Source organism: Diospyros lotus, unplaced genomic scaffold (genome assembly GCF_014633365.1).
Source record: "Diospyros lotus cultivar Yz01 unplaced genomic scaffold, ASM1463336v1 superscaf1, whole genome shotgun sequence".
In the NCBI taxonomy this organism is placed as follows: Eukaryota; Viridiplantae; Streptophyta; class Magnoliopsida; order Ericales; family Ebenaceae; genus Diospyros; species Diospyros lotus.
In genome coordinates, this window is record NW_026267104.1 from 361033 (window position 1) to 385688 (window position 24656).

Sequence of the window (24656 nt, forward strand, 5' to 3'; positions counted from 1 at the left end):
ATTTGGAAAACAAAATCTAACTAGAATCCTAATAGAAATAAATCATAAATAAAAATTAACTGAAATCCTAATAAAAATAAAACTTTAATCAAACATGAAATAGAATTCTAAATCAAGTACAAACATGAAGTAAAATCCTAAATAAAGTAGAATTATAAAACTTAAGAAGTATTAAAATAACATAAAATATAATCCTAAACCAAGTAGAATTCTAAAACTTAAAAAGTATTAAAATATTGTTCCGACGTGGTCAGGTCGGCTTTGAACTGGATCTTGATTGGTGACCGCATCAACATTCCACATTCCTTGTTTCTCATTTTGTTCCCATTTAAAACAAAATATTTGATAAACAAACTCTAAAAGAAGAAGACTAAAATAATAAATCAGCCGCTTCTGGATTCTGTTACAAATGGAAATAACTGGATTGGAAATTGTTCTAGCTCAAACGGAAATATGGTCCACCACATGCCACAGCAATTCTGCAACACAATACGTTGGTCCATCAAAAACTACTCCTACAGATTTCTTATGTATAAAATTTAACACCTACTTAAAAACTGAGTTATGTCAGTAAAAAAGTAAAACTTGTTTCCAGTCATTAGCAATTAAAAATTGCCCATATAAAACAATACGCAACATGAAGCAACATACAACAAGTACTGTGTATTAGTAGGTCAAGTGCCATAGCCCAACTAAGACTACAACTAACTGCTAGTAACAAATAGCGCGAAAGTAGAAATCAGAGCTAATAAACAATTAATTCATTTCAACAATAAAATTGAAGTCCTTCCATATTTAGCGTCAGTTGCCAAAATGAAAAACGTGAACGAGTCAACAAATCCACGCCAAAAAAAGTGAAGTTCTGATTTTCAAAATACATAGAGAAAGGGGATGCAAACTATAAATAGCGATAAGCCTATACAAGACAGAAATGGAATGCAATCAAAAATTGGAACTGAAAAAAAAAAAGAAAAAGAAACTAAAACCAGAGGAATCAAACTCAAATTTGACCCATTCTAAACTTAAAAGTGATATTCCGGAAAGCACATCTTCTACATCTACATTATATATGTTGAAGAATAGCCTACAATGATTTTAAAAAAAAAAAACACATAAGAGTAAGCAACATATAGAGAAAGCAGAAAGGAGTTGTTCTATATTACAATTAACTCATTTCAACAATTTTGCAGGCTTAAAACTGAACAACACCAAAGATAAAACTAAAGTTGTTCTATACTTAAGAGCCAGCTGCAAAAAAATAAAAAAACATGGCAGAAATTATAATTTTCAATATACATAGAGAAAAGAGACAAAGTACAAAAAGTGATAAGCCTATGCAAGGGAAATATAGCCTGTACAAGAGAGAATAGAAATGCATTTAAGAGTTGAACAGAACAAAACAAAACAGAAAAAAGTCAATAAGAACAAGAAAGGAAACAAAGAAAGAATTGGTCAGATTGTGATCCCTCCGCCTCAGAAGCAAGCAGTCAATTGAGTCTTCCAATCATACTGAAACCCTCAATTGCCTCCTGCCTTTCCGGAAGAACAAGCAAAAGGAGAATAGAATTAAAAACAGGTCCAAAAACAATTAGAACAAGAAAGGAAACAAAGAAAGAAAGAAATTAACACCACCTTCTTCTTCAGCCGATTGATGGAATGAAATTGCTCTGACCTTGAAATTCACAGTCCGCAGAAGCATGGTAACATTTGATCAACTCCACCATCAAATTATACCATATCTAAAAAGTGATGCCAAACCTATAAGTCCATACGCATTTGATGAATCCAAGAAATTAATAATTTGACATTAAGAATCAAACCAGGAACATAATCACCTACGGGACGATCCATAATTGGAACCATAGATTGGAATTAATAATTGGGTTCTGCTTTCAAGTATTCAATGTAGTATGCCTCTATGTGCATATAGAGAGGCTTTCTTACAAGTGCAAGAGGCTTCTACATTAAATAGGCTAAGCATATCGCTCTTTATGCCTTGTCACGGTGAACTTCTCGATGGGCATTGCATTTATCATGAAAAAAAAGAAAATATGGGTTTTTTAGCAAATTACTCCAAAATGAAAAGTTACAAGTGAAGCATCCCTGTTGGCATTAAAAGCTTAGATTTGCCAAAATACTTGGAACAAAAAAGAAGTTCAAAAGGAAGCGTGTCTTTAAGAAATCAAAAACCCTATTATGGGAAACCATACCATCCAGCACAGGACGATGGCAAATTAAATTATGGCCTTTGATTGGCTGGAATGAATCATTCAATCAAACTCGTCCCTTTCTTTTGCTTTTCCCTGGCCACTGTTCAGGTTTGATAAACTTCAACAGGGAAAGACACCCACAAAGAGAAAGAAAATATAATCCAATTTGATGGGAGAAAAGAAAACCTATACCATTGGGAATGGATTTCTGCAGGCTCTCTGTAACTGTTCCAGCCACTGTGAACCTGGGCCAAACAGTACTTCAGGCCAGCCACCAGGTCCCACTTCTTGCTGCAAATCCTACTAAAACTTATATCGCAGCACAGGAAAAAAAAAATCCATTAGATGTGAGATTTGCCAAAATTAGACAAGAATAGGGCTGTGGGATAACCATAGGGTCATCGATGGGTCAGATAATTGGTCAGATTGTGATCCCTCCACCTCAGTAGCAAGTAGTCAATTGAGTCTTCCAATCATACTGAAACCCTCAATAGTCTCCTTCCTTTCCTGAAAAACAAGCAAAAGGAGAATAGAATTAAAAACAGGTCCAAAAATAATTAGAACAAGAAAGGAAATTTAAAAAGAAACAAAGAAATTAACACCACCTCCTTCAGCTGATCAATTGAACAAAATTGCTTGGACCTCGAACCAGAAACTCTCCTTTCCTTGTTTGATCGGCATTAACCTAGAAAGATATAAAGAGTATAAAGGTAAACAAACAAACAAAAAGCCCACTGAAACTAGAAGGAAACCAAAGCCTACAGCAGATCAAAAGATGGCAGCAAAAACCCTAATATGGCTTGCAAAGACCGCCCAAGAGAGACAGACAGACACAGACAGAACAGATAGCAAGAATCTTATTTGTTTGATCTGGAAAGAACAGAACAGTTTGGCAAAAAATAAGAAAATGAGAAGCTTATAATTATTATACAAGATGTATTTTAAGAGCAATGGCAGGAGACGGTCAAGACAAACTGAAATGAGAAGACGTCTGCCACTGACATCACGGAAACAAAGACTTCCACAGGCTTTCTTTAAATGTTCCGGCCACTGAGCCTGTGGCGCTTGCAGCACTTCTGGCCTGCCACCAGATCCTGCCTCTCGCCGCCAGTTCTCCATCACCAGGAACATAGTGGAGTGGCAATATTGGCAACTTCGCTATATCCATGTTTGTTATTTACCATTTTTTTTTCCACACAAAACAAATCAGTTCAAAACAAAATATAAGCGAACAAAAAGGGTAAAATAAAAGAACAGCCGCTTTTGGATTCTGTTAACTTTTAAACGGAGGTAAGATAACAAGTACAAAGGAATGCAAACCATTCCAGCACAAATGGAAATTGAGGTACACCACCTCAAAGACATTCCCATGCGCACAGATGTCCAGGAAGAAGAATAAATCACCTAACACAGACAGACATTTTTCCAGCAAAAAAGAGAAACAGATCAACCAAAAAGGCTAGATGAGTTATCAGTTTTTTACCCAAAGTGGGATCTACATCACCAGGAATGTCGGTGCCAATCCTGAGAGTTGAAAACAGTAAGAGACACTTTCCAAGGTTGCATGAAACAAGAAAAACACGAGACTACAAAAATTAGTCAAAGAAAAGCTCGCATATGTACTCATGCATGCATCAAACGATCACTTGGATTAATGCATAGGGACCCACCATTACCTAAGAAAACCAACGAACTTGTAAAAATTAATAGTTCGCTATTACGTATCCAAACCAAATAATAGACAGGGCAGAAAACACAAGCAAATGCACACATAGCAATAATGAATTGTTCGCAAACCAAGGTAAAATGCTTGGTCCCATAACAGACATTCATAGAAACAGTTAGAGCAACCGTGCCCACGACATCAACAAATTCTGCAAGCAGTGGGTTAAAATAATCATGAGAGCAAAAATGTAGAATGATAGGCAAGACTAAATAGAGAATGTGAAATGGTACAGTAGAGAGACTTTTAAATGCAAGTAAACGGTACCATGCACATGAATCCATAGATCAACTACCATGTAGCATCAATAATTGCTTTCCCATACCCGTGCACACACAATTAAGCATCTGTTATGAAAAGGAAAAGAGCAACTAAGTGCATTTGCTCACTATTTTTAATCTTTCATGACATGCTAGCACGATTATTATTTATTTGACCTAGAGAAAAGCCTATAGCTTAACAAAAACAGAATAAATAAAGATGCCTATAATTTTATAAGATGCATATGAAGCACAGTTCATAAAGTTGTTTTATTTATTGGGCGTGCACCAGTAGTATCAAGGTCGCAGGATTATTCCTTTCTGCATTATTTACCACAGCTACAAGGCCAGAGATAATGGTACTCTAGAAACTACATGCAGACATGAAACAATTCCATTGTATGTGTTCGTTGTTTGTGATACTGAGGTGATCAACAAATGTTTCACTTGCTCCATCACTTAGTGTTACAAAAGTTGAAGAGCAGGATCTTTCAGCTGAGCATCACAAACAACCAAAGATAGGAAAAACAGTTGGCACTTCTTAGATTTGAAAATTACGGAACATTTCTATAAGCATATCTTAACTACACAACTTTTTTATGAAATACTTACTCTTACTAAAATTAAACTGATCTTTTACCCAGGAATTCAATCATTAGATTCCAAATCTGAAGTTTAATAGCACATAGATTCTTACCTGGAATTCACAGCTATCTTAATGGCTCAAAACTAGTTCTTCAAGAAATTTTAAAGCTTTGTTCAGTAAATTTATTGGGGACCACTAATAAATAAGACGTCACTTCAATAACCAACAGCATAAATGTAAAATAAAAGCCAATAAAACATTCAACTTCAACACAAGTTCATAGCAGTTGTCCATTAAATCATTATTATGGCAAAATCCCAACAGAATATACCTTCCTGGGAAAAGCCAAAGGTTTCCAGTAAGCTTTCAGGGCCTTCTTAATCACACCAGATCCTGACAACCAGTCCCACAGCTACACTGGCATCATTCCCTCACCCTCAGCAACCAACACTCCATCACCAACAACAGTAGCGGCACCATCAGCATCAGCAGCAGACCCATCGACGGCATTCTCAGGCAACTGGCTATGATCACTGGCCAGTGCGTTCACAGACCCATCCTTCTTGGGCTAACCCATAGGGGGGAGAGAGAGAGAGAGTGTGTGTGTGTAAAGGGCACATAAGATCTAAATGTAGAGAATACTCACCATACATCATGCGGAGATCAAAATGATGAATGATAGAAGTGTGACTTCTACAATATTTGCAACAGATAGTACAAACAAAAATCAAATTCTAATACACTTGTGTAATGCAAAGGTATTCTAATAAACTTCAGAATTGATTGGCGCAAAGGGTGTCTAGACGCCTTGTAAGGAGGTTTGAAAAGAGTACTTCGTTTGTGTTGTTCTTTCTACAGCTTTGCATGATTGTATTCTTTACACTTTGTGTTTTTTCTTCTAAAGAAAAAAATGAAAAATGAATATACATTGAAGACCTACTCCTTTACTGTTGAAAGACAAACACATAAAAGTAAATTATAAATTAATTGAAAAGAAAAATATCAGATGTTTATAACAAAACATGAGTGACATACAAACAAATTTGATACAAATTTCATATTTTCCTACCCGCATAAACTATAGATACAAATTTCCCATTCCTGTCAAATGAAAAGCTAAGCTATGATATTTCACTGTCAATAGCAATCAACTTGAAATGCACCAGGAGCATCGCAAAGGAGGTGGCAGTTTTCGCAAATGGATAGCAAGCAGTGCTGAAAAACTTTATGCATGGCTTGGATTTGATGCTTCTGCCAGTTGGATAGGGTACCATCTCTTGATAAGAGTTCCTCAAGCCACCATTAGCAATGTTGCTAGCTTCACACCTACCTCTCCTGCAAGTATCCATAGAAGCTAAATACAGATTGATGGAGATCCAAACACCGAATCAAGATAGCAACCAACAAGCAAAAAGTTAAAAGAGTATAAATGGTGAAGAAACAAATAAAATCTCCTTGAAACTAGATGGAAATCAAAGCCTACCGTAGACATCCAAAGATGGAGGCAAAAACCCTAATATGCTTTTGCAAAGAATGCCAGGGAGAAAGAGAGAGAGAAGCCTGTGATTTATTTGATCTAGAAAGAAGCCTACGGTTTAGGAAAAAATAAGAAAGAAAGAAACCTATCATTTCTTAAGATCCATTTCAAGAACAATTTATTTCCCTTCTAACCACAAAATTTCTAATGTTACAATAGTGGCAGCTTTGATATATTCCTATATTCCATGTTCCTTATTACGCAATTTGCCCCACATAAAACAAATCATTTGAAAATGAAATATAAAAGAACAGAAGGATTAAAATAACAAAATGACCACTCTTGGATTCTGCCAAATAAGTTAACAAGTCCAACTGGAATGAAAATCATGTTCCAGTACCAACGAAAAAGGTTCTACACCACATGCTGCAACAACTGCGCAACATAATGCATTGCTAATTTGATATAAATCACACAATCTAAAAGTACTCCTACAAATTTCTTATGTACAAAATTTAATATAAATTTAAAAATTGTTTTATGTCATTAAAAATTTCCCTTAAGAAAGAAAATTTTGTCAACAAGAAAGCATTCCAAGCAACTCATTAAAAAATTCAGAATTTTTTTTAAAAAAACTAATATTAATCTGAACACTTGACACATTTGATTTCATTCATTTCTCTCACTTTGATAAAAAAACATAGAATCTTTGTGATCTTTTTCGTTCTTTATAACCAGATATTGTGTTATTCTCACTTTACAGACAATATGGGAGTTAGGATCAAATCATGCCTCGTATCTTAAGGTAACAGCGCCGAAGGAACTATCTGGTCACAAATCAACAAAAGAACCTGGATCACTAGCAGAGAGAACACAGGTGGCTCGACCACTCTGTTTTGAGTAACTTAACCATCTTTACAGTGCCCTACAAAATAAAAAATGTAGCATCTCATATAAGATCACCAATTTCTATGACATAACCAGTAATGGAAAACAGCCACTAAACTAAACAACCTCTTTATCTTGTCCAGGCTGTACAGTGAACGCACAAAGGCGGGGTGAGCTTTCCTCCAGCTGTGCTGATAGAAAAGTCCCCTACACCAAAAGAAATTTTAGGGGCAAGAGAAAAGGTCAACAAGACGGAAGATTAAGTATCGAAACAAAATCTTTTAAGGTGAATGCCTGTTCAACAAGAGAAGGAATTTCAAGAAAAAGGATTCATGTAGAACGGGACGTCGTAATTAACCCCGACCCTATCAACCATGCAGAACCAACGGAAAATCAAGCAGCGAAAGAAGACCAATGCAAAAGTCAGAACAAACATGTGGATAACCAAGATACCCGCTAATATTTCTCTCTCAATTTCCACAGGCTTTCTTGAACCGTTCCGGCCACTGTGCATGTGGCGCTCAAAGTACTTCTGCCCGGCCACCAGATCCCCCTCTTCGTCGCCGTATCCATGCCAGCTCTTCCTCTTTGGTTAGCCTAGACAACCGACGAATTGGATTGACCTCTTCAGAAGCAAGTGGCCGATCGTTGGCGACCTTCAATCATTCTGAAACCCTAAATTCAATCGTTGGCGACCTTCGTTTGCTGAAGAACACGCAATTGAAAAATACAATTAAAGAAAATTCCGTCCCAAAACAATTACAACAAGAATTGAAAGAAATAAATAAAATTACAACACCTTCTTCTCCTCCTTAGAGCATATCGGGGAGTGTTATTTTGAACTGCTAAATTACTTATTTATAACCTTAAATAGTATTATAGTACTTTTAAAAAATAAATTTGTTCCCATGGTAAGTGTCAAAATAGAAATATCATTAATATTTTAAATTTAAATAATCAATATTTTATAATAAAAGTTGAAATAGACCAATTAAAAATAACGGTTAGAGTTTGTATCTCTTTCTTTTTTTCTTTCCAGATATTGTAAAAATGGCACCCCAAGAGAGTTGTTGTCATTTTACAATCTCATATCCCACGTCCATTGGAGTGGTTAATTTTTAATCTGGAGTGTCATTTTGACGATTATAAAAATGACACCCCAGATGCTACTCTCTATTGAAGATGCTCTTATTCTGCCAATCGATATCAAGGTAATTACTTTCTCACTTGAAAGGAATTCCAAACCCTAACTTCATCTTCTGAGAATTCATAAACCCTAAACCCATAGAGAGAATACATTATATATTATGAGCTGACAGCAGCTATATATATAGGCAAAAGTGTAAACTTCTCTTAATTATGCTTCTTTTTTTTTCTTTTTTTCTTTTTTTTGGGTCTTTTCTGATAGCACCCCTATATTTTTAAAATTATTGTAAGTATCTTACTTTTTCAATATCATTTCAAACTATCCCTCCCTCCCCTACCCTTAAATATTTTTGTTATTATACAGCATTTATTAAAATAAATTAAATAAAATTATATTAAAAAAAATTATAATATTTTTTTGAATCAAAATATAAAATGATGAAGACATGTTTATAAAATATTTTAAAATTTTTATCAAATTATTTGTTAAATTTTTAGAAATAAATTAAGAGACATATAAATCATTTTTTTATCTATCATGTTCAAGATAAATTTATTTGAATGAGAAAGAGATAAATTTATTTGACAAAATTCAAATATGAAGTCATATTATTAAATAAATTTAATAAATATAATAAAAAATATTTTTATATGAAATACATTTTATATCTCACTTTTTTCAACTCGCGTCTTGATTAACAAATTTTAGCTTTAAAAAAATAAATTAATGTTGTTATGTAGTAAAAAAAATATTTTTAAATATAAGTATTTCAAAATATTTTATAAAAAATATCAAATTAACTTTTATTATATTTCTTCTTATACTTGTAATTTTGTTCATTTGTCTATAATTTATATTAATTGTTAATAATTGGCACAATTATTAAATTGAGTGATAAGGGTTATCGGAAAACAACTTAATATTGTTCACATCTTATTGTTAAATAAATAATTAAAAAACCTTTTGAACTAGGAATTGTCAAAAATAATTTTTATTAAAAATAGATAAATGATAATTAACTACGTTAATAAATTTGAAATATGGAGTTCTAAAGACATCATTTACAAATGAATGTGTAAACAGGAAACCTCTTTGGTATGAAGTTATAGTAGAAGATTTAAAAGCAATTCACAAAACTTTATAAAAATAAATAAATTTAAAACACCTTATTTTCCTTATAGTTAATCTTCTTTGGCCAATCAATGCAAATAAATTGCTTATAATCTTAAAAAGAATATAAAATCTTAACATTTTATAAGAGAATCGTAAACTCTTTTATTTGATATAACCGTATAACATAGAAAAACAAGACATATTACTTCCCGATTGCACCTATATATAGACAAAATGGTAAACTTTTCTTAATTGCATTATTTGTTCCTTCTTTTTTTTTATCTTTGATTAATCTCATATGTTTTCAAAATTACTATAAAACACATTACTTTTACTTTTTATTCGAATGAGAACTAGTCGTGAAATAGGGTAAGAAAATGCATAAATCATTTTCCATTTGTATAGGTAGAAAAGCCAAGCCGTGCACTATTAATTGTCTATTTGGGGGATAATTGTCACTTTCCCACATTATGTTCCTCGTGGATATTAAGTTAAAATTTTATTATTAGCGATTAAAAGTTAAAGTTTGTACCTAACTAATTATACTTCTTATTGTATGAAGTGTTATTATGAAGGGTCTTAATCAACTAATTTTTTAACATAAAAGACAAATGGAATTAATGATCAAATCTAACTATAAAAATTAAGTTGGGTAAATTACTAAGAAAATTAGAAGTTTGTTTTAAAATTAAAATGTAGTAAAAATATAATATTTTTGGTAATTTATTTTTAAATAAAATTAATTAAAGGTTATTTTTTTGTAATTTGTTAAGAATTTAAAATATATAACTCTCAATAAAACTATTATACATAGTTTTTTTGCAATATAACTCTTATAGTAATTATTTCATCAAATTTCAATAGAGTAATTGTTGTCAGTTAAAAAAAAAAAAAGGAAATTGGGTATTTGATTTAAATAGTTTATTTTAATAAAAAATATAATTAATAATAAAAAAAATATTCAGATTTAGTATTATGTTTAAGTTGTACAAAAATGGAAATGAAGAAATGATATTTTTTTTAAATATAAGAAATAGAAACATGTATAAAAAATATATAGAAGTTTTTTATAAATATAAAATTATTTAATCAAATATAAACATAAATTATATTATTCATTAAAGCAAATATCAACCCAAGTTATTTTTGTCTCTAATTGGTTGTTTTTACAGCAAAGACAGAATTACTTTCATTTTTAAAGTGGTTATAAAATAAAAATGTAATTTTAAATTTGTTTGTAAAATAACATTGAGATGTTTTAAAAATTATAAAAATGACCTAAAAATATTATTTTTATATTTTTTTGACATTTGAGGGTATAGTTAGGATACTAAAATTTAGTTAAATAAAATTAAAGTCACAATTTCATAAAAAAAAATTCTTTATTTGGCTAAGAAACACTCATTCAATGAGAGCTTTAAAACCAAAAAGAAAACCGCACTTTGCTGGAGCGTTTTTCTTTTGTCACCGAGTTAAATTATTTTGAAAAAATAATATTATTTTAACCAATACTGGAAATTTTAATTTTAAGAGGCCCAGTCCAAATAGACCAAACATGAGGGAGGGTAACGCAATTAAGTAAAACTTTACCCTTTTCGTGTATATATACATTAGGTTAAAACCAAACGAAGACAGAGGGGAGAGTTTTGGGCGGAGAAGACGACGGCGGCGGCGGCGGCGTCGTTGGCGTTGTAATTCTATTCTCCTCTTCATTGTTCTTCAGGGAATGGGAGTAGAGGGTTTAGTGTCAGAATGATTGTTAATGTCCGAGTTGGTACCAAAGAGGAAGAGCTTCCATGGATCCGACGGCGAGAAGTGGGGCCTGGTGGGCGGTCGGAAGTACTTTCAGCGGCACATGAACGGTTGCCGGAACGGTTCAAGAAAGCTTGTGGAAATCCTGACATCTGGAAGCAGCGGTGGTGGAGGTCCGGAGGTAGTGGTTTTAAATGCTATGGGATGGCTATGGCGGACTTCTTCCTGTTTCAGTCTGTCTGGACTGTCCCCTTCCACTGATCTTTTCCTCCCCAACCAGAGGTATAGGTTTCCTTTTTCTCCCATCAGATTGGATTATATTTTCTTTCTTTTTCTCGGTGTTTTTCTCTGTTCAAGTGTTTATCAAACCTGACTAGTGGCCGGGGAAAAGCTAGAGAAAACTATGAATTTGATTGAACGATCCATTCCTGCCCGTCAAAGGCCATAATTTACTTTGCCACTGTCCTGTACTGGATAGCATGGTTTTCCAGATTAGGGTTTGAGAACAATATAGTAGCTCACAAGTTAAGCGTGCCACAAACATTACTGTTCAGCATACTTATTTTCTGTCAAAATTGTTGAGGCTTTTTCTGACAAAAATAACAAATATATGTTGCTTAATACAATTAGTTCTCGATGTTTGTCAATGAATAATCGCCTATTTTTCAACATGCATAACTAAATTTTTGCGGGTACTCCAGTTTCAACATCCCAGGTATCATCATCGGTTCTATGATTAGCCTCTTATGTTGTAATCGATCCGGTGCTTAAGAATTTCCTTAGTAAATTTGGTGTAGAGTTATCTACTCAACTACCAATTAGAGCACATTCACAATCATCTTCATTGGTCAAGTATGTATAAGCCAAATTCATCTAATCTTCGAACTTCTATGCATGGCATTGCTGTTTCTTCTTCTGGTCGACCTCATAATGGTAGGAGTCAATCCATTCATTCTCTTAAGTTTTACATATTGTTTTTGTATAATGTTGTTTTAGCATAAAATTGGCTTGCTTTTGCTAAAGAATAATGTTTCTTACTGTTAAGAATTTTCTCACTTTAATAGCAACTAATCTACATGAACTGATGTTGGGAATTGTTTAACACAAAGTTTCATCAAACATAAGTAAATAAATAAAAAGCATGTATGCATTAGCAAAGTTTTTTAGACACAAGGTTTCGCTGATAATCCCTCCTCATGTTGGCTGCATTCCATGCATGTGGTAACATTGTATTTGTCCATGCTCCATCTACGTGCAACAAGTATTGTGAACAATCCTTCCTTAAACTTCAATCAGTTTGTGCTCATCTTTATCAAATGTTGCCTATTCAGCCACAAAATCAGTGAAAACTTTAGGTGATGTTCTCTTCGTGTTTCAATTTTTAGTCTTGAATTTATTTTCAGTTTTGTGTTTTAAGTGTCTGTTTTGAGATTGCAGAAAATACGTTCTATTTATCATTTTGAAAAATTGTTTCTTAAAATAGAAAATTGGAAAATGCGTTTATTTTGAAATTTTGAGAAAAATTATTTTATGACATTTTATTTAATGAATTTGATTCAAAGGCTTTAAACTGTAATACAAGAGATAACTAATAATCCAACCGTATGTATATAATGCATTGAAATTGCAAAGTGCTTATAAACCATTGAAATTATAGAATACTGGAAATGTCATTGGAAAGGAAAATCAATGGAGAAAAGCCATATTACATATTCAGTTTAGTATTCAAACCAAGCAAAACAAAAAAATTTACATACATATTCTGATTCCCCTTCATTACTATTTCACAAGCCATATTACATCAAGCTTATAAACCATCAAATTAAACCCTAATTCCAAAATTGAAACCAAACCCCAAATCTGAAACCTTGAAGAGGAGGAGTTGCAGGAGGAAGAAATCGTAGAAGGAAGAAATGACTTGTGAAGGCGAGGCGAGGCCACGATTCTAACGATGGTGGTGGCTGGAGGTGGACGACAATGGTCTGAGGCGGTGGATCTGGGTTGTCGGTCGTGATGCAAGGGAAGTGACGGGGGGCGGTTGACGGCGGCAGTTTGGCGGATCTGTGTTGTCGGTTGTGATGCTCGGCCGTTCGGTGGTCAAATGACAGGGGCGATTGACGGCGGTGATAGTGGTGGCAAGTGCAGTCAATGGCTGAGCCTTGAAAAGAAGAGAAAAGAGAAGAGAGGAATAAGAAAAGAAAGAAGGGAGAAGGAAGAGTCGAACTTGGATTCCAGTCTTCGGGAGGATGGAGAGCGTTATCTGCGTTTTGGATTCAAAGAGTGTTTTGGCTAGAAACAATCAAAATGTGATTTCAGTGTTTTGAGTTTTGTGTGTGTGTATATATATATATATTTGTGTTTTGGAAAATGCATTTTTGAAAATGAGTAAATAAACGCGTTTTGAGTGTTTTGAAAAACTAAAAACCAAAAATGACCTAAAAATAATAAAGAGAACAAGGTCTTAGTTTTTAAAGCTGATTGTGGTTTATAATGGACGTCAAATTCACCCATCTTAATAGCCCATGTAAGGATATGTCCAAATCTCAAATCTCATGTCACTCTCAAGTCTCAACCATTTTTCAAACAAATTTTCCCTATCCCAAAATCCTCTCTTAATGTCTTTTTGAGCAAAAGCTAAAGTTGCTCCTAAAAATACTGTTATTATACCTATCAAAGAGATTAAATGCATTATATAAGGAATGTATAACTATTAAAAGAGGAAGAAGCTGGGCTACAAGAAAAATTCCCCCAGAAATGCCTATGATCGAGTAAATATCTCTACGAACGAATGGATCGGATCGACTTGGAAAATGGAAAGATTTGTACAAGTTATATTTTTCGTCACCACTTTGTGGAAAATCTTTAGGCATGAATATGTTAGATACCTAGGGCGTATTACGGTTTTCCACCAAGGGGGTGGATCGAAGCAATTGCAGCGAAGAATTCCATCTGAAACGAAGCACTTCATCTATGGGCAACAACCCATCGACTCACATCGCCTTTCCCAAAATCTGTAGTGTTTTGCGATTTGAGTGAGTTTACAGGATCAGTTCGACCAATCACTTGGGTCTCTCAATCAGGTGGTGCACATCTTCATCAATGGGTAAACCAGTTGATCTTCATCTATTCTTTGTTTGCACTGACCTCTAGGTCTACAATAGCAACCTTTATTTGGATTTTGTTTGTATAGTATTGTTATTGCTCTGTTGTAGGTATTCTGTGTGTTCTTCATTTACTCGAGCAGATTGGGGTTAAGGTTTACATCGTATGTTTTCTTTTTTCCTTTTATTCACTTTTTATAATACTGACTGTATTCATACGTTAGGACAGGGAAGAAAGCAAAGCCATTTTATATCCTTTGGAAACTCAACTTTGGTGAGGGTTGTGGGTTTGATTTTCAGATGAAATGATTTCTTTTCTTTCTTTTGTTTTTCTGCATTCTATTATAGAAATGGGGATCGGTTACTTTTTTTTTTGTGGGTATTGTCCATCATTTCAAAAAATTGATTCAGAAACTGATTTAAAAAGGCTAATGTCATGGGAAGACCCATGCAGATTTTTGTATTTCAGTTAAAATTGCTAAATCAACTGAGAAATATTTGTTCTGACTTTTGCATAGGTGTTCTTTCGCTGCTTGATTTTTCATGGGTTCTGCTCAGTTTATTGTGATTCGGATTGGGTTTCTGAAATTGTTTATATGAGATTTCTGTGTTCTGCAGCAAATTTCAGCATTCTCTTGCTCATTAAATCTGAAACAGCTTTTCAGTGATGGGGCTTTATGTTCTTATCTTGGATTCTTTATATACTTGTATATATTCTAAAAGAATATTTTGAAGATATTTTCTGGACAGGATACGTTTTTGGTAACAGAAACAAGTATATAAAAATTATTTAGCACAATTTTTCTGAACTTTTATATTTATGTACTTTTTAGTTGTTACATACCATTTTGAAGGCCTTAAGAACTGAACAGAGATTGGCCACATCTTAGATGTATGTGTGAGAATATTAGATTGAGGTGATACAATGGATCTGGGATCATGGACATCTTTCGGAGAATTAACTTAATGCATTGATCTCCTACTAAAAAAAAATCTACTTGGACTGAAAACTTCAAATTATAGGCAGGATGCAGCTGGCCTTGTAATCAAACAAGAGTTCATGTAAAATAACAACAATTTGTTTAGCTGTGAACTAAGGAATAATGTTTACTAGTAAATGCAGAACATGTCCTCAGATGATCATTTTTAAGATGACAATCAGATCAAATTTGAAATAGGTGCATCTCGTTTCAGGTTTTTTAGAGTTCAACTATTAATTGCATTCCATTTCTCTCTTGTATAGGCTATCTTTCTCTTGCTAGGCTTATCGCTATTTAATATTTATACTTTGCTTCTCCTTTCTCTATATATATCGAAAATTATAATTTCACTCTTTCAGCATGGATTTGTTGACTTGCAACCTTTCTCCTTTTATTGGAAATGGGTTAATTGTTTTATTAGCTTTTATTTTACTTTCATGCTATTTGTTACTGAATTTAACACTTAATTTTAGCCTTTAGTTGTGTTATGGCCCTTGACCTACTAAAGCAGAGTACTTGTAAGATAAATTGGAATTATTGTCCGATCTAATTTGTATTAATTTGTGGATAGGAAAACAAGTTGCTTCTTGTTGACCAATTTTTCTTTCTTTAGCTTATAGTTCCTTTTGGGCAATTTTTAATTGACAACAACGTGGAACAAGTTTTACTTTTAATGACTTAAAACAATTTTTAAATTTGTATTGAATTCTATACGTAAGAAATTCGTAGGAGTACTTTTAGATAGTGTGATTTACACCAACATATTCTGTTGCAAAATTTTTGAGGCATGTGATGTACCAAATTTCCGTTTGTAATTCCATTCCAGTTATACTCTTTATCATACTTCCATTTACAACAGAATCCAAAAGTGGTTGTTTTATTACTTTACTCTTTTTATTCTTTATATTTCTTTTAAGGTGATTTTTTTTATTGGGAACAAAATGAGAAATAAGGAACATGGAATATAGAAATATATCAAAGTTGCCAATATTGCAAGCCTACAATTTTTGTGTCTAGAAGGGAAATAAATTGTTCTTGAAATGGATCTTATGAAATGATGGGATTCTTTCTTTCTTCTTTTTGGCTAAACCATGGGCTTATTTATAGGTCAAGTAAATAAGGCTCTCTCTCTCTCTCTCTATGGTTGATTTTGCCTCCATCTTTGGATTTCTTCTATAGGCTTTGATTTCAATCTAGTTTCTAGGGGAATTTTGTTCGTTTCTTTACCTTTTTATGCTCTTTAATTCTTTGGTTGTTGACATATGCCTTGATACGTTGTTGGATATCGACAATCTATATTTAGCAGCTATGGATACTTGCAGGGGCATGAAGCTGGCTTCAACACTAATGGTGGCTTGACGAACCCCAAGCAAGAAATAGAGCCCTTTCCAACTGGAATAGGGAGCAATCCAAAGTCAAACCCAAAGTTTTTCAGTAGAGCTGTCCTGTCCATTCGGGTTAAACTGCCACTTCCTTCATTATGTTCCTGGTGGATATAAAGCAGCTGCTACTTACACTCAGATCCCAGAGTTGGTGTCTAATTCTTCAGTGGCCATGAATGGAATATTTGTATCTATACTTTATGTGGGTAGGAAAATATGAAATTCTTATCAAATTTATTTGTAGGTGACTCATTAGCTCAAGCATACGTGATTTGTATTTTCAATTTATTTTATAATGTTAATTGCATTTGTTCAGATTATTACCCTTCTTTTATATAGAATCTTCTTCCACCCTCTTTCAAGGTTGGGCTAACCCTCTTGACTGTTAATTTCGATGTTGTGATTAATTTTGAAAAGTTTTTTTTTTTTTTTTGTAAATAAGAATATATCGATAAAAACCCTAAAGGGTAAACATCGTTAGCTAGTCTAGTGGAGCCTGTTTTTGCTGTCTTTGTTGTTTCTTTCTTTTCTTTTCTTTTTTTTGTTGTTTCAAGCACTGTTTGGTATTGTTTTGCATATGATTTTTAAATTTAAATCCAAGAACATGGATTTGTTTTCTCATATAAAATCCTAGGCCCATCTTATTAACCCAAGCTAACATCACACTTGAAAGTAAAAGTGTGTTAATTAGTAATCTTGAAATAAGTCATAAAGATTTGTACATGCTTATCTCGAGACATTTGAACCCAAATAATAAAGACAGTTACTATTATTATTAAAATAACTAATGTGAATCCGTGATACACCAAAGAGTTTAATTTAAAAATAAATAAATAAATTTATTATTTTAAATAATTTTAACAAAATTAATAATTATATTTTTTTAATTTTTAATTATTTATTAAAATTTAAGTTTAATTAATTATTCGCTATTCAATATATTAATGAAAAATACTTTTAATTCAATGTATTGTCATTTAATGTGTTAAAGAATAATTAATATATTAAGTAGATCATTTGATAAAATACTTATAAAATTTTTTACATTCGTTATTTTTTATTTATTATATTATAATTATAAATATAAATTAAAGCTCTTAAATATGATTAAAAATATGTTTTTTCAATAATAATAAAATTTTAAAAAGATGAATTTTGATTTCTTCCATAATCTTAAAAATGTGATACTTTAAATATTAATTAGCATTGAAAAATCTTAGTATTTGACAACCTTAAATAATTTTTTATGAATTTGTTAAAATATCATATTTTCAAGACTATAATATAATTATTAAAGTAATTAATAATTAATTTATCATTATCTTTGATTTAATGCAAGTTTTTGAGGAAAAAAATTCACCATTGATTGATTGACACTTGGCAAAATACTTTGTTTGACTATCATATTTTAATATTATATAAATATATATAGAATAAAGATATAAAGATAATATTTTAAATAAATGAACGATTTTCTATAACTTAATTAATAGTTTAAGTTGTCTATTAATATATCTCATAAAATCCATGTAAATTTAATACAAATTTTAGAGACAAAAAATAGTTTGGCAGATTTTTGGAGGGAACAAAAATTTGCAAACTATTATATTTTAATATAATATATATTATATATTATTATATTATAGAAAGATAAGATTTTATTTAATGAATAGTTTTCTGTAACTTAGTTAATACTTTAAATGTCTATTCATATTTCTCATAAATAGTATTTATTTTTGATTGATTTATTTATTAATTAATTAAATATTTAATATTCACATAAGAATGTATTGAAAATTTCATAATTAGCACTGAAAAATTCGTGTATTTAAAATTCATTATTAATTTTACAATAATTAGTACATATTATTTCAAAACAATTGAAAGATTTAAATTATTAATATAAATTACAAAATATAAATTATTAATGCAATAAGTACTAAATGCAAATTATTAATACAAATTTTGGGAGAAAATTTTATTACCACTTATTATTTCAAAGTAATTGAAAGATTTAAATTATTAATGTAAATTACAAATTGTAAATTATTAATGCAATAAGTATTAATTGCAAATTATTAATGCAAGTTTTGGGGAAAAAAAGAAATTTTTCAAGATTAACCTGCTTTTATATATATAAATTTTTTTGTCAATTACTAGAGAGGAATAAATATTTTTTAGGTAACTACTCAAAATCATAAAAATATTTTCGAATTTTATGTAGAATAGAGATTGGAATCAAGCCAAAGCCTAGCTATCTTCTATCCAACTTCTCTATTATCTTTGCTTTCTTCCATCAATGTCTCCACCTCCCCTCTTGGCAGACCCACTGTCAGTCTCACAGCACCACCTCTTGGCTCATCCTGGGGCTGCCTCCTAGTCCTCAGTCGGCCGGAAATCGGCTGCCGGCCGGAGCAACATAAGCGCCTCTCCAGCCTTTCTTCTGTGCGATCATCTTGGGCAGTTTCAGTTGCAGAAGAAAGTAGAGGTTCCCTGGCCAAACCATGATCTGGGTAGTGATTAACAACCTCAAATGCCTTCACTGGAACACTTAGCTTGATTGTCTGCCCGTCCATCTTCATCACCTTGGCATTCTTCTTTCCCTGCTAAGATGTTTCCCATGGCGAAACCACGCCCCCTTTCTTGTTAAATCCACTGCTTAAATACCGGGTATTCTGCCATTTTTGGATCTTCCTTGATTTAACATGTCAAGATAATGATTATTAAATTGCACATGAATGGATAGTGTCCTGGGATTAAGACTAATTATATTCCCTCATCAATAATAGACAGCTAGCTGTAAGACTTCAATTATTGGATGTGATCCACATAAATATGAGCAAGGTTTCTGCCATTGTTTTAAACAACTGTTTCTTGAGACCTGATATTCTGTTCCTGATAATGATAGTGGAATTATGAATTTAAATGAATCTTATGGCCACAACCACAAGTTTTAATCAAACTATAGTTACAAATTCACTTTACGCCTTTGTGGTACAACATCTATATTTACAAACAAGCAAAATACAACAATTGCTCTTAATTAATCATTTCATTAAATAAGATGAACCATATGGATGAAAATAGATATAATATAATAGATATATAAATCGAGCAAAGTTGCAGAGTGGAAGAACTCTTAATTCTTAATATTTAATTAAAGCCCTTTCAGGCCGTAAAGAGTAGAGTACTCTCTTTAATTTATCACTTCACACAACATCAAAGAAAAGGAAAGATGATTAATTCGAAAAATATAGGACAATTAGTTGGGCTATAATCAACCATAAGAATTAGAGACCCTAAACTGGGTTTCCAGAAAATCAGCAAAACTAATGAAGGAATTAATTAGATTAATTTTGAGCATTAATAGGCAAATCAACCAGCAAAAAGAAAAAGAATGTTATTAATTGTCAGGCATGCATGCATATGTATGTCTTAAAACAGCATGTAATCAACCTCTCATAATGGAATTTTTTTTACCTAAATTCAGCTTGAACAACAGTATAAGTTATCCATGGATCTCCTTCTCTAGATTAATGTTTCCATCGAGGCCCCAAAGTCTTACGTGATCCTGATCAGATCATGGTTCTAATTTCCATGTTTCTCTGCAAGATTCAGTGCAAAAATTCATGATGGAACCAGCAAGATTCCAGGGCATCATAATTAAAACGAAAGTTCACCTAAACTTTGTAAGAAGTCTCCGGTTGAATGGTAGATAAACCTAGATCTCTCTCTCTCTCTCTCTCTGTGAATTTTATCCAGAGGGGTTGGTGGTAGTTGGAAGCTTGAATCACATGCAAGTATGCAACTACTAAGCAACAGAGAACTGTAGGGGAAGATATCTTATCCCAAAGACCAAGTAAATGAAAGATCAGATTGAAACCCAAAAAGAAAATTTTGACTGTTTGGTTGCAGATAGGGTTTCTGTTGCATTAAACTTGCATGTAGTTTATGACCAATCCCAAGTTTTCTTCCCATAATATCTAGTCATTTTCCTTTTGCAAGACATAGTAATTATTTAAAAACAGCAATGGTTTGATTAATCACTACTTCTAGCCATAATTATTAATTAGATTAGGTTTTCCATTGACGATACCAAAGTAGGATCGATAGATATGATCACATTAATTCTGAGCTCTTAAAGATGCACTCATCCATTTGCTTTAGCTTTGCAAATTCACTTCCAGTTAATTAGTTGATTAATAAGAGCTCATTGCAATTCTCACTGATTATTAATTAAGAAAACTTGAGGTTGCAGAACTTTAGGTTAATTTTTCAATTAATTAGATCTTAAACACTTTCAGAGAATTCTGTTTAATTTTCATTTCTTCCCTAGATATGCCATATGGCTTGATTTTATTCGTGCAAATAAATAGAAACCTCACTTCAAATACTAATTAAGAATATTAATTATCTGCTTGAAGAAGCCCTGACTGATCATTTCTTCCAATTCTTGGTAAACACCCAAGAAAATATTAATCATCTTCCCCATTTCTGATTAGAAAACATAGCATAAGACCATAAGAAAATGAACACCCCGAAACAATATTAATCGTAATATGAAGGTTTCATTGGTTCAAAACGCATTAATTTTCACAAACACTTCTGTTACAAGATGAGGAAGCAGGAGCTAGAATTTTTTTTTTTACATTTATAGTGAGTTGATATCAGCAATAAAATTACGATAAAGACTAATAAAACATCCAGTCTTCGTCATAATTGGCCTGATATTTTCTTCTTTGTAATGATACAATTAGATGGTGTCAATTAATGGACAAACTGAGATTAAGGTTCACATCAGGCAACTCAGATATTGGTTTATGGTTGTCATGAGCAGAAGTTGCAGCATCAGAGAACTTATCCCCTCTTTCGTGCGAGACGACAGGTTGAAGATGAACAACAGTCGACTGCCTTAGGCGATGCTTATCTGGGTCGATGCCTTTGCTCATTAACTTCTTCCTGAGATGAGAATTCCAGTAGTTTTTCACCTCATTATCAGTTCGACCAGGCAGTCTTCCAGCTATCAGTGACCACCTAATGTAAGCACATCACGTATAGTTATTTACAATATGTTAATCAATATGCATATATATAGAACTAACTGATTTCTTATAATTTTAAGGTTTTCTTGTTTATATATAAAGATATATCCTTTAAGGCATCACTGGATTTCTATTGCCAGTTGAAAATCAGTGGCATGGCAAAGGATTAATGGCTGTTCCATTTGGAATTCTAAATATTTTGAGAGAGAGGAATTAAGCACACAGTAGTCTTTACCGGTTTCCTAAGAGAGCATGGAGCTTGACGATTAGGTCTTCTTCATCTTCACCAAAGTTGCCTCTTTTTAGGTCTGGCCTCAAGTAATTTATCCATCTCAACCGACAACTCTTGCCACATCGAACCAACCCTAATCGAATTAATCAGAACCAAGCAAGAAAAAATGTGTCACCAAAGATTCAACACGAACCTTGTTTATTTCATAAACTGCAACTGATCATCAAAAGTTGGTGATAAAAATAATCATTAAGCGTCTGACCTGCAGCCTTGGGAAGCAATCGCCAGTTACCCTCGCCATGCTTTTCGATGTAATCGATGAGCTTCTGGTCTTCTTGCCTGGACCATGCTCCTTTGTTAACATCTTGCTTGTCACAACAAGGTTTTCTCATCTCCGTACAAGAGTAATTTATGTTACATATACACATATATGTATGTGTGTGTGTGTGCGCACAAACACAGCAAATTTTCTGCGAGAGGGAGAGAGAAAGAGTCTTGCTAGGGCTAGAGAGAAGAGCTTAGGTGAGGGAAGAACTAAATAGCACAACGGTGTGGTGTATTCATTCAACAAGAGGTTTGACTTGGACTGGTGGTTTCTCTTGGAAATCTATGGGTTGGCTGATGATGGATAGAGACTTGCTACTGGGAGACGACATATATATATATACTACTCTTCAAACTGAACTATTAATTATTACACACTTTGCAAAGATTTTTTTCACCTTTTGAGTACTTTGAATTCATATTGTAATCAGTTTGGATTTAGTTTTTAGGATGATTGATTTTCGAAATGAATATATACATTGTTTGTACGTATATAATTGCAGTTTCGACAAATCAAAGTTTATTAGTGAGTTTAAACCTTATCCGAGTCAAACTCCTATCTAAATTTTTTGTGAGCATACATCTGAAAAATAAAGAGTGCAAATTCTGTCAATAGCAAACAAATAATTAACCTATGCACGCATGCATGCATGCATGGTTACAGAGGCTTGGCCAAAGCAATAATGGTTCTTATATGTCAGGAAAATATATATATATATATATATGAATTCGATTAGTACTATGAGGGCATGTTTTGTTGATAGAAGAAGGTATAATAAGGTATAATTTTTTGAGAAACAATCTCCCAGGAGATGGTATGTATTGCTAAACCAAGTAAACTAATTTGATTCTTTTTTCCAGATTTGGTAATCTTGAGATGATTTCTTAAATAGATGTTAAATACATACATATATATATATAGTTATCTATGTGATACAAGAATAGGTGGATATATCATATATATATATATATCTGTGTGTGTGTGTGTGTTTATATAAAACATAAGCATATTCATATAATATATATATATACACATATGCTATTATATTTATGCAAAATTACTTTTGATGTAATTAATTAATAATTATGATATACCCATCAAAAAAATTAATTTAAATATTCAAATTTTAGATTATATCAAAATTAATTGTTATATATATAGTCTATTAATTTTAGATTATGTAATTACTATAATATTATTTTCTCTTCCTTAAATATAACATGTAACAATTAATATATCTAATAATAAATACCTCATTTTTACATACACTAAAATATTATACATGCATGCATATATACAAGAGTGAGAGGGGATAGAATGAGAGATGAAAAGGGTTCTTATTCGGGAAAGATAATATATATAGATATAAAAATGGTCGAAAGATTATTTATCTATTTCTTTTAAAATTAATCATGATGTATAATAGTTTTTAATCTCAAAGGTCTTGTCTTCTATGCTAATGACACGTGTCCTTTATTAAGAAAGTGTCGTTGGTCATGGTCTTCAAAATAATTCAAAAATCATAAATTAATTATTCAAAGATCATGTCATGAAGAATATTTTAAAAGAAATTAGATATTGACCATTCTAAATTGAGCTATATAAAGCACTAATCTCTCCAAAAGATAAAACATACTTATTGCTTTATTCTTTTTGCTCGCCTCTAAAGAACCAAATGCTAAACCGATCGTCAAATAATACTCTAAGAAATAGAAATTATATTTTGCGGGAGTTAAACCTGTGATCTTTTGAATTTTAATTACCAAATCACAACAATATCTTTCAAGCCCAATTGACAATATCATAAGAAAAACAAAAAAAAAGAAGAAGATGGGAGCCCATAATATAAAACAGAAATTAGCATTTGCATTTGATCATCATAGCCTTAAATAATCTCTCCTCCAACATATTAACACGGTACTGTCAACTATACATCGTACCTGTCAATATAATCTACATATATATACACGCACCAAACTGGTAACTATGTCAATCGGATAAGCCAATAAATGAATATTTGGTGCAATCACATGCTTTCAAGGGTCAGACTTGACCGTTAGATTCATATCTTCTATTCGTTAATTTCTCCGTTTGCAGTGTCTGTGAATCCACCGTACCTCCAGGTCTTGACTGGACACATGGCATCATCTCACAGGTCACCACAGCCATGTTTCCTTGCAATAAGACCCCAAACTACGTGGTACCAATGCTAACTAGTCAATTGCTCATTCCTATTGTAGCACAAAAGAAAGAAATTAAGAGAGAAAGAGTAGGAACAGGCGAAGTGGGTGGACCGGTATTATCGACCCCATTTGTGGTAGCTCCATGGATTGTCTTCAACCGATCAAATACTTTTCGATTTTGTTACGTTACTCGTGTTAGACAAGATAACATTTGTTTGATAAAAAAAAATTGAGAGAGAGAAAGGGGTGGGACAT

At 32.4% G+C, this 24656-nt stretch overlaps 3 protein-coding genes and 2 long non-coding RNA genes across 6 annotated transcripts; 1 reads left to right on the forward strand and 4 right to left on the reverse strand.

The window, feature by feature from the left end:
- Nucleotides 1–274: 274 nt before the first annotated feature.
- Nucleotides 275–2920, reverse strand: LOC127793092 (uncharacterized). The gene is made up of 3 exons (XR_008021262.1): nucleotides 2816–2920; nucleotides 1633–2717; nucleotides 275–1533 (listed from the first exon to the last, which is right to left on the reverse strand). It is a non-coding gene; the product is annotated as an uncharacterized LOC127793092 (long non-coding RNA).
- A 4126-nt stretch (nucleotides 2921–7046) lies between these two features.
- LOC127793046 (uncharacterized) lies at nucleotides 7047–7875 on the reverse strand. Its single transcript, XR_008021258.1, has 3 exons — nucleotides 7598–7875; nucleotides 7271–7351; nucleotides 7047–7181 (listed from the first exon to the last, which is right to left on the reverse strand). It is a non-coding gene; the product is annotated as an uncharacterized LOC127793046 (long non-coding RNA).
- A 3176-nt stretch (nucleotides 7876–11051) lies between these two features.
- On the forward strand, nucleotides 11052–16934 carry LOC127793199 (uncharacterized). Of its 2 annotated transcripts, none has more exons than XM_052323997.1 (2): nucleotides 11052–11438; nucleotides 16544–16934. In XM_052323997.1, exons 1-2 carry the CDS (start codon nucleotides 11167–11169, stop codon nucleotides 16734–16736), a joined length of 465 nt encoding a protein of 154 aa, XP_052179957.1. In that variant the 5' UTR covers nucleotides 11052–11166; the 3' UTR covers nucleotides 16737–16934. The 2 variants fall into 2 exon arrangements, with proteins under 2 accessions (XP_052179957.1, XP_052179958.1); XM_052323998.1 differs by having other exon boundaries at nucleotides 16560–16934.
- A 1925-nt stretch (nucleotides 16935–18859) lies between these two features.
- On the reverse strand, nucleotides 18860–19776 carry LOC127793179 (uncharacterized). Its single transcript, XM_052323971.1, has one exon. The coding sequence runs from the start codon at nucleotides 19199–19201 to the stop codon at nucleotides 18881–18883; it is 321 nt and encodes a 106-aa protein (XP_052179931.1). The 5' UTR covers nucleotides 19202–19776; the 3' UTR covers nucleotides 18860–18880.
- A 1387-nt stretch (nucleotides 19777–21163) lies between these two features.
- On the reverse strand, nucleotides 21164–22425 carry LOC127793047 (MYB-like transcription factor 4). Its single transcript, XM_052323813.1, has 3 exons — nucleotides 22156–22425; nucleotides 21897–22026; nucleotides 21164–21653 (listed from the first exon to the last, which is right to left on the reverse strand). The coding sequence occupies exons 1-3, from the start codon at nucleotides 22319–22321 to the stop codon at nucleotides 21383–21385; spliced, it is 567 nt and encodes a 188-aa protein (XP_052179773.1). The 5' UTR covers nucleotides 22322–22425; the 3' UTR covers nucleotides 21164–21382.
- Between the last annotated feature and the right edge of the window lie 2231 nt (nucleotides 22426–24656).

Bases quoted from the DNA above. Each gene is read 5' to 3' on its own strand.
- LOC127793047 (XM_052323813.1), bottom strand. From the start codon at position 22,321: ATGTGTATATGTAACATAAATTACTCTTGTACGGAGATGAGAAAACCT. The intron at 22,027-22,155 runs GTCAGACGCTTA...TAATTCGATTAG, and splicing joins ATTGCTTCCCAAGGCTGCAG to GGTTGGTTCGATGTGGCAAG. The intron at 21,654-21,896 runs GTAAAGACTACT...TGCTTACATTAG, and splicing joins CATGCTCTCTTAGGAAACCG to GTGGTCACTGATAGCTGGAA.
- LOC127793179 (XM_052323971.1), bottom strand. From the start codon at position 19,201: ATGAAGATGGACGGGCAGACAATCAAGCTAAGTGTTCCAGTGAAGGCA.
- LOC127793199 (XM_052323997.1), top strand. From the start codon at position 11,167: ATGTCCGAGTTGGTACCAAAGAGGAAGAGCTTCCATGGATCCGACGGC. The intron at 11,439-16,543 runs GTATAGGTTTCC...TATATTTAGCAG, and splicing joins CTTTTCCTCCCCAACCAGAG to CTATGGATACTTGCAGGGGC.